The sequence below is a fragment of the Ruditapes philippinarum genome, unplaced genomic scaffold (genome assembly GCF_026571515.1).
Source record: "Ruditapes philippinarum isolate M1 unplaced genomic scaffold, ASM2657151v2 ctg17884_1_1_1_1, whole genome shotgun sequence".
Lineage (NCBI taxonomy): Eukaryota > Metazoa > Mollusca > Bivalvia > Venerida > Veneridae > Ruditapes > Ruditapes philippinarum.
Genome location: NW_026851678.1, coordinates 1 through 10,518, shown reverse-complemented (window position 1 = coordinate 10,518; position 10,518 = coordinate 1). Strand labels below are relative to the sequence as shown.

The window sequence follows — 10,518 nt, the reverse complement described above, 5'->3', positions numbered from 1 at the left end:
CAACCCGATGTTATCAAATATTGAAATTAACACAAACACATGTAATAAAATTAAGCGTTTATCAAGATGTTTTATACGTCATCATGATCCAATATACATAATTTATCTTCTGCAATCATCTGTCACAAAATGCTATGAAAGGTTATCATATGTTAAAAAAAGAAGTTATCATAAAGCACCAATAATAAGCGTATGTTATGAAATGTTATAATAAATAGATAATAAAAAATGACAGGCTATAATAAATAAATAATACAATATTTTAAAATTTTAATATGCTATGTCGTTGGTTATCGTCGGGTTTTACAATTTTGTTATGTTGGTGAGGTGAAGACTTATGTCTTATGTTGTTTCATACTGTTTTGGTGACACTTTTGCTTGTGTCCCTTGTTGTTTTCTCGTCTACGGTAAGTATCTTCCCCATTGCCTCTAGTTTTTATTTCTTTGATTACTCCCCACCCCCTCCCCCGGTCTCCTGTCCCCTTCCCCTTTGTGGGCCTATTTTAATTTCTTTGAATTCCTAATCAGTTACAAATTAATTATCATTTAATGATTAACCTGTCCGTGCTCTGTCTTTGCCCTGTCCTGTTTTTGTTTGGGGTCCCCCTGGGCTCCTTGCCATTGGTTCTTGTTGCTGGGTCATGTGGGGGTTGCGTTCATTGAACGCCGCCTTTCCTTGTTGATCTTGTTTATCATATTTTAGTCCCTGGCTAATGTGAAATTCACCGAAACAGAATGTCATAATGAATAAAGCGTAAAGCGTTTCACTAAAAAAATTAAGATATTCACCGGAATCATAAAAAAATAATGATTTGATTTATGACAGAATTAAAATTCCTTATTGTCAGCATTGTCTGTTTTCCTCTAACACGCATAATACATGTATAAAGCCTAAATATGCTAATCGCAAACGTCATAAGTTTTCATGTTTTTTTTCCAGCAATTGTACATTCAAATGCATTATTTGAATGCTTATTTCATAGTACCGGTTGTATTTTTGCCGCCTGAATCTGTAATTTACATTACATTATGTTTTATTATGGTAATTTATTTTATTTATCGGCTAGTACCAATTATCTTGAAAATGATTAGCTTCAAATAATATACGGTTGAATTTAATGTAATGCTACCCTGTTTTATGACGTAATTGATTTAAAATATCATCTAGATTCGAGATCAATGTTTCTTTCCATTAACTGTCGGACGCAACATATGTAAACTGTTAGTCTTAATATACTATCAAATTGAATCTTGTGTTGTCATAATATTATTATCATAGTGAAGTAATAATATTTTTAGATATTATCTGGAACTATGTGTACCCCAGTAAATAAGGAATCGTAATCGTTATAAGCTTCATCGATTCCAACACAACCACCGACATAAACCTCATCATTTGTTTTTAAATGAAACGTTCCGGACACACTAATAGCATAACCATCTTTTTTATCCCCATGCGGATACCCTCTAGACCCTACTGTACGTAAATTATTCAAATAAATTTGACATTGCATTACATCTGTACTTGAATGTCCTTTTGCAATATGAAAAGAGAACATGTATATTCCGGGATACCTGCATGTAAATTTTCCAGTAAATGTGTGATATGCGCTGTTATAGAGTTGAATTATTTCCGGAAATTTAGCAATGCTATTTCCATTTAAACCAGATGCTGTAAAGAATACTCTCTGGTCTGAAATAAATAATAAATACGCATGTTCATTTTTATGCTTTCAATATTTCAAAGAAAGTATCTTTAACTAATATTATGAATATTTTACGGAACATAACATACAAGTAGAGATAAATAAAGAAGCCCTAAAGAAAGCTCAACAAGACAAAATTGAAAATATTGCAGGCTCGTTTGATTGAGCCTGTTCGTGGACGGTAATGGAAAGTGCAAGTTACCGTCTATGCCCGCTAGCACTGGCTTAAGTAGAATTCAACATTTAATCATGGAAATGATGAAATTTTGAAGTGAACTTTCAATGTGACACTTTCGTGCATTCCATCGTGCGATTCCATGAAAAACGTCGTATGGTCCCCAAGGAAAAGAATGCGTGTTCCCTAAACGAGAAAACAATAGGCGGAACTAAATAAAATGGAATTTTGAAAGGGGATCAGATGTTATGAAGCCTTCATATCACAGATATTACGTCAAAAGACAAATTTAAAAAGCAGACAACATATCCTAAGGGTGATTCAACATTATTCAAGTAGTATTATTGTAATCATCCAACTAGTAAAATGCAAAACAGTAGAAACTAAAAGCACCACAAACACTACCATAATGTCCTGCTGAACGATCAGTAAGGATCGAATATATAACATCCCTAATTGATTGTACGGGCGACTTTGATCACTTTGTTTCCAAATTTTTTTACAGCCTGCACACGGCACAAACAACGCTGATGTGGCGATAGAATAGAGAGAAACAAAGAATCCCTTAAGAAAGGTCAACACGCCAAAGTTGAAAATGTTGCAGGCTCGGATTGACTGATGGTGGTTATCATGGAACCTTCAATGTGACAATTTCGTGTCACTAACATAAACGCTTTTGTCAAATAAAGCTTACATGTATTTGCCATGTAATATAACCATACCGGTGTAATATAACATTGCTAGAAGTGTAAATCGTCAGTTTATATATTTTTGTTATATTCATGTGATCAAAAAGAATCGCACATTCGTTGTCATATTATTTAAAATTTCATGAACAAGTCCTAGACAATTTTATAAGGTCGCTTTAAACAATTGTTCTTGAACTCGTTTTATAAAAATATATACAGCATGCGGCCCTATATATAAAAATATAACAAATGCTAATTAATGTCCTATTTTGCCCCAGAAAATGTATATTTCTCAATTTCCTGAACCATATTTTTCATCGGTTCCTTTTTGTTTTGCAATAAATACATTAATAATGAATTGGTATTTTGTATGGAAGTCAAAGTCTAAGTTTTGCCCCCTTTGTGAAAATTTATTTCATATCAATCGCAAATCTCTCCAATTACAAAATTGTCTAGCATAGAGGCGGTGGTTGAACCGAGCTCTTGTTATTTCAACGTGGTCCGGAGTGATAACTACCAAAACCACCACAAACTTAGGCAATTTACTGGATAGGTACATAAGGTATTCCGCCTCGATAATGCTTGCATGTGCCTTTTGACCTTTATGATTTCAGGTTATCTTACAACCCGGACAAAATGGCATATGAATATTAATAATGTTACCTGGACATGTGTTCCTGTTACAGACTGCTATTTGTAAAGGGGAGCCTTCACAATGCTGTCCTTTGAGAGATGGCTTGGGCTGTGTGCACGTTCTAGACCTTATCGTTACTCCTCTACCACACGTGTCACTGCACGGGCCAAAACTTCCCCAACTACTCCACCCTCCGTCTTAAACAATAGATTCTTCATTAACTCATTTTATTTTTAAGAGTTTTATCTTCATAAAAAAAACATATACACCTTTCTACAGAAAAATCTGTAAAATATTTGATATCGTCCGTCCTTATACATTTACACAGTGTATATAGCTGAATCTGTATACCATGTAATATATACGTTTTGGAATGAATTATATATAAAACTAAACTATCAGAAAATTCCTGTCAATTGATAGAAACGTCATCTTTTGAGGTATAAGCATATACTAATTGTTTCCCGAGGGTGATTTTTTAAATATGGTGCACAATCAGCGTTTGACTAGAAAACAATGCAATTAACAGTAAGGAAAACTCATTAATTATGCACAAACATGCCTCAGGCCATATAACCGTGCACAATGAATGGTTCCACAGGCTTAATCAAAGCAAATCAATTATTTACATATATTTATACTGTTGAAGTTGCTTCTGAGGGATCTGCCTCTTTTCAATATTTTTGAAAATTGTTCGTTTCCCGGAACACGAGTTAGAGGACTTTCAACCAGGAATAATTTCACTCTTAAAAATGGGTTTTACGTTTCGAATAAAACAACTTAAACGTTTACAGCAGCAGTTGGCGAAGATAACAAGATGGTCACATAAAAATTGTTGCTAACCTTTAACCTTTAAAGCAGCATCCATCAGATGCATGCTTATTTTCATGAAAATTTAGAAATTTATTTTAAAGTTTAATTTTGTTACGCGAACAAAGAAAGTAATCTGCACATTGCACACGGCACATACAACCGAAGTTAATTTCCAACACGAGGTCAAATTAGTAGTTACACTCACAGTAGATTATGGTAATATATATCGCAAAATCAGTATTTATCGCATATTACTTGAATCCTAAATCATTTTACTTTGAATCTGAAATTAAAATTAATACGCTTGTCTCCAGTTAAATATTCTTTAAATACTTTCGCTAAATAATATTAAGGTATGCTGCTTTAATGCATTTTCGTATATATACAGTAAAATTAATCAAATGAAGACTACCTGTCTCGTCCTTTAGTGTTATATCCTCCAGATTTGATATCGTTTTCCTTATCTTAGAAAATTCATTTTCTATATCATCAAAGCTTGACTCCACGCCAATGTTATGGTAATCCATGGTGTTATTAATATTTATTACTTGTTGGTTCAATTCGGCTGTAAATTTTTTGTTTTCAATAGCAACTTCTTTTTTGAACTCGTCGATAAGTTGTCCAGATGTGATTGTTAAGTTTACACAGTAGTCTTCAATATTCTTTATCTTTTCATTCATTTCAAGTTCCATATTCAATCTTTTTATTTTTTCTCCTTGGAATGCCTTTTTGATAGTTCTATGTAACTGTACCCTCGCGTTTTCACGTCCATCGTTCATGTCAAGGAGATTTTCGGTTTTGTTTGAAACTAAAGCGAGTTTAGATTCAATCTTGTCTATGCGTTGTCCATGTTTTATATCATCCGTCTTGTTTTGTATATATGATTCAAACTGTGGTACTATTCTGGCCAGTGTTGATTCGATTGTCTCTATTCTTTTGATATCATTTTGTGTTTTGTCATGACTGGGATTTTGGTCTTTTGTCATGTCGGAAACTGAAATTAGGCAAATAAATAATGATGTTATATAACATTTATGATTGCAGCAAAACTACACTTGTGTTTTTTAATGATTCTTTATAAAAACATTTAAACGTTTAAATTTGATATGTTTTTCACAAGTTATCAATCTCTAAAGTTTCGATAGGTTTAACCCCATTTTATCAAGATGAATGCCGATTATTCTAGAAATCACGTATTTACCTTTTTACCGTTTTGCTTAACATTAAGATATTTTAGACACTGACAGTATATCTCATCGCTAAATTAAAGCACTGTTTTGAGTTCGGATGCAAGGGATTAATATTGAATGATATAATAATGCGCATCCAAACAACAAACAGTTATTTTTATCAAGCGATGCTTTGAAGATATTGTGTTCAACTCTTGCAATAAACTCAATATTTAACTTTCACTTATTCAATAGCCTCTATTTATCAAGCCATAAAATTACTGGTTTGAATATATTGTTTCGATTCTAACATGACATCAACGAATAAATGCTGCTGTAACTGATATCAATCTAAAATGTGCCTGATTTGTTTCCGTACGTTTCTTCAGCAAGTCGCACAGAACGTCAACAGTGGTATAACTCACACTTTCGATTATTCTGTGTTCATTATGGAAAAAATCGGGTCGTGTTAGTTTTTTAAATATCTTAAGAAAATGACGTATTTGACGTCAACAATTGTAATCATTCAAGAGTTTGTGATGACGTTTTGCATTCATATAGTTAGAAATAATAACATTTACATTAATAATAATAACTCTTATAATCATTACCCCATCACCATGATTTAAATAATAAAAGGCACATTTTACAAATTTCCCACGTTCACAAAAAATGATTAAAAAACCCAATGAAGGCATAGAAATGTTTTATGTGATAAATATTGATTATGTTCTAAGTGGTGAACACTTGCATGATGAATGATTATATTTTGTTCTAGAACATTTTATTATGTGCTATATAAATATATGTTATATCGAATTATGTATCTCACATTTGCCAACATCATCCAATATTAATTATTTGATTATTTCTTTGCCTGATGCTGTATCTGATACAAAACACTGTCAATATAATTATTTATTTTGTAACAATCTTTTCATTACATACCAATATATTTTAAATATAATTACACAATTAGAAGCAATTATGATGGTATTAAATAATAATTAAATAATAATAATGTTAAAGAAAATGAAAAAAATCAAACAAAAATAAATCAAATAAAAAATAAAAATAAACAAAAGAAAATAAATGTTCAAAAATAGACAAAAGGGATCATGAATAAGATACAAATTAGGTAGATTATTAAACTAATGATTAAGAATAAATAAAAAAAGCTATGACACATAAACTGAATTCAAACATGTACTTTTTGTATTATAAATTCAAATTAGGGCTGCATTTTGTGAATCGTCATGTTATTTTTATTAATATTAGCTCTAATTTTGATAAACAAAACCAGAATTAAAATTGCAGTGACGACCTGTGATGTAGCTTGACAGCACAATCTTACACATTTAAACATCAATATTATGGCATTCTAATTATTTTTATTTAGCCTAATAATATATTTGATATTGTAACACCAGGAAAATGCTCCCTATGAAAAACTAAATTAACTTGAAAAAAAAGAACACAGTCTACCTGTTTCTGAATGTTGGTGATTCATCGTCTTAGAATTTTTGCTCGATGCTTCCAACCTTCGCAGGCGTGATGCCATTTTAGAGTTTTCAACTTTGATTTGAAATAACTCTTTTTGCATTACTTCCTGTACAGCAGCTATAGTGTTACAATCACATTCCATGTTACCATTAACACTATCAAACATAAGTAGTAAAATCAACTGAAAGAAATGTATGTTATACATCTTGAAACGAACCATATTCAAAATTTACAAAGAAATTTCGTTGTGTTCTACGAGTAATGTAAAACATGATAGGAGAGAAAACTGCGCAGCTGTATTAACATCACGAGTTGCATTCTGACAAGGTTCCAGATTCTTATAAACTACGTCATATCCTTGGCATATTTATTTTTTCAGATGTAAACAACATACACCTGAACATGCGTAACAAGAAACATATGCGTTACAAAACTTTGATGTAAGGCATGACGGCACTTTATTGTGTTAATTTGTTTCAATGATGTAATATAAATCTAGAAGTTGAGTGAAAGAAAATAAATAAACACAACTGTTATCTTCGTTTATCTTCAACAAAGCTAAGAAAACGGTGAAAAAGAAATATACGTTTGATTTTGTCCAGACTACCAAAATTACTTTTATAAGCATAAAAAATCTGGAACCTCATTATCCCGATAACGGAAGTACACTTTCTGTTTGCATGAGAATCAATCACCGCATTTGGATCATTAGTCGATCAATATTAAATCAACAAACATGGCTTTAAGTAGCAGTCCTAATCAAATAGTATAATTGCGCATTGTAACAGATTTTTTACACTCAGATTTAATCTATTTATGAGATATGATTCCTGTTTTCTAAACGCCATGCCTAATGCACCGTGAAGCTTAAAGTGTGTTGCACAGGAACATCTCATATTGATGTGTTCATATTGATGTGTTCAGAAAAGCAAATATAACACTGTGACGTAGCGCATACACGAGCTGATTAAAGTCTTCATTTGCATGTTAAAAAATGTGTACGAACTTAAGTGTTACGATGGGGTTTTCCATTTAAAAACGTTATTGATGAACAATATTTGATTAGATTTACATCAATACTGTTACAATGGGTAATGAAACTGTAGATAGCTTGGTTTTTAGTCTAACGGCAAAATATTTTGCATATTTATTTAATGCAAGTTTAAATTACAATATCAACACGTAATGTTCTTTTTATTCATGATAATATAACATAACAAAATAAAGTAATAAAAATTCATAAGATATTATATTATGGTATTTACGTTTTATAATTTAAACATTGACTTACAATACCAACTATTAATGTTTATTCTATTTTGCACATGATGATAAAACATGAAAACATGAAAGAACATCAATGAAAGAATCATTAATCGTAAGATATTATAGCACGATATTAGCGTTTTAACTTTTATTCATTCACTTAAAGTTCCAAATCTTGATATTCTTTATTTTGCACATGACGATTAAACATAAAACCATAAAAAGCTCATTCATCGTTATCGTACGGTGTATCATTTATCAGTCGTGGGAGAAACGGAATCTTTATAAAAGCAGCATAATTATGGTGACATGGTGCCTTATTATAATTTACTTAAATTAACGTTATTGCAAACTGCAGATTTGCTTTGCTTAAAAAAATTGCCCTTCTTATCATCTCTATAAAAGATGTTAACATTGCAAATAAATTGCCAAAAGGTTTTGTTTCACAGATGTGAGATATAAAATATAAAAGCTTTATTTTGCTACTTATACTTTTCTCTGAATATCTTTTTTTAACAAATTTCAATAAAAATAAGGTGTCTAGAAAAAAATAGTGAGCTTGTAGAGACGACTAAATTAGTTTAAATTACCCGAGTCTATGAATCTCTCAGCTTTTGCAGTTGGTGTTGTTTATGCCCCTGATATTACAATAAGTTTGTAACACCCGAGTTTAGCTAAATTACATCTTTTCTGTTTTGGCGCAATATTAACTTAAGTCTGATGGTGAGCAATAAAAATCAAATTGTATCATATTTTATCAAATGTTATGATATGTAATCAAATGCACTTTATCTATTATGTCATGTGTTATTTAATGTTATCATATTTCATTGAATAGTATATATTATCTTGTGTTATGAAACGTTATCATGTCTATTTAAAGTATTTAGAGAGTTATCAATACTCCAGTTAATGATGAATACTTATGATCGGGGGCTGTATGAGTTGCATTACACGCACTCACATACACAACAACGTTCCAGACAAACTGACCGAATTACCATCTCTGCCCTCTGTATGTGGATGTTCTATCGCCCCAAGTATACGATTATTATTTCTAACAAGGTAACATCGAGTGTTATGATTTTTATCAACCCATATTTTTGAAATTTGAAAAGAGAATATATATATTCCGGGAACCTCGCAAGTGAATTTCCGCTTAAATTGTCATATCCGTTACCATGGTATATGTTCGGAAACGTTGCGATGCCACTTCCAGTTATACCATATGCCGTAAAAATGTTCTTCTGTCTAAAAATAATATAAGAAATAATCTTATAATTCTTAAATGCAAAGTGTGAAAAACAGTTTAGATAATTTCGTAATTATTCAATAAACGTATCTTGCAATTCTTATATATTGAGAATAAATATCAAAAAGTCTCCCAACACACATACCAACTTCTAAATACTAAGCTAAACTTATATAAATTATAACCGACATAATATGAAAGGAGGTACAATGTCATATCACACGCTTCTGTTATGTTATTAAACTTCCTCGTAAGAAACATATCCATTAAACTAACAGGATGTCCCAACTACTCCACTCTCCGTCTAATAAACGATCATTTGTTCTTTATAAATGTTAATTAAAATAAGCAAATACATGTTCAATCAAGTAAATATGACCCCATATTTTGGTTTGCGTACAAAATTCATTTACACCTTTATCGATGTTAGATATTGGTCAACTTCTTGATTGAAATAATGCAAGTATGATAGCGTGAACAGAGATATAAATTGCAAGAAGTAGCGTATACTATCTCTTTTATTATTTTAAATTAATATCCATGCCATCATAACTAATTTATTGAGAATATAAAAGCTACCGCTACAATTATTTCAGTTTTTAGTCGTATTTGTATGCAAGTAAAATGTTCTGTTTGGACATAAACATGGAAGAAAATGATCATTTAGCCAAGTATTGATAGACGTATTTAATTTGTATATTGATGCTCTAGTGTCCCTTTTTTACGAACATTAATTGCTTACGGGGCTATCAAAATTAATTATCAAATTAACATAACTGTACAATGCAAATCTTGTTGGCTTTTGTTGTAAAAAGAACATCAAAAGTTGCAGCAACAGTATCAAGTTGAAAGGTAATTAACAAATACCCATAACAAACGAATAAAGCTACTGCAAATATTTGTCCGCTTTTTAAGTAAATGCTTAAAATAAGTGCATTCCTTATGGTTATAAAATGGTAAATGTCGGGTGGCGGGCGGCGGGGAAAAACTTTTCGTAACAGTTTTCTCAGCAACTTCTTATCACAGCCTCTTGATATTTGGCATACAACATTGATACGTGGTCCCATACTGTGGGATTCGATTTCAGGTCTGTTGCTTATCCAATTCCTGTTAAAATAGCTGCCGGTTTCTTTTTGCCACGCCAGTTTTTGGCAAATTCAACCCCTATTTTTACGCGCTTTAAAAAAATGAAAACTATCTTAAATTGTCATATTTTACTAAATGGTTTAAAAAGTTAATATGTTTTGTTTTTTTCTATCTTTAATACTTTTTTTGTAAAAATGCATTGAAAGTTTGCATTTGCCATGGCAA

General features: G+C 31.3%; 1 protein-coding gene across 1 annotated transcript; it reads right to left on the bottom strand.

Annotated features, from left to right (window-relative positions):
* Nucleotides 1-1,270: 1,270 nt before the first annotated feature.
* On the bottom strand, nt 1,271-7,021 carry LOC132736553 (uncharacterized). The gene is made up of 4 exons (XM_060723705.1): nt 6,672-7,021; nt 4,430-5,011; nt 3,234-3,401; nt 1,271-1,693 (listed from the first exon to the last, which is right to left on the bottom strand). The coding sequence occupies exons 1-4, from the start codon at nt 6,907-6,909 to the stop codon at nt 1,296-1,298; spliced, it is 1,386 nt and encodes a 461-aa protein (XP_060579688.1). The 5' UTR covers nt 6,910-7,021; the 3' UTR covers nt 1,271-1,295.
* Between the last annotated feature and the right edge of the window lie 3,497 nt (nt 7,022-10,518).

Coding starts and splice junctions, on each gene's coding strand:
- LOC132736553 (XM_060723705.1), bottom strand. CDS start 6,909: ATGGTTCGTTTCAAGATGTATAACATACATTTCTTTCAGTTGATTTTA. Junction 5,012..6,671: donor TCACCAACATTCAGAAACAG/GTAGACTGTGTT, acceptor GCCTAATTTCAG/TTTCCGACATGACAAAAGAC. Junction 3,402..4,429: donor AACACTAAAGGACGAGACAG/GTAGTCTTCATT, acceptor CTATTGTTTAAG/ACGGAGGGTGGAGTAGTTGG.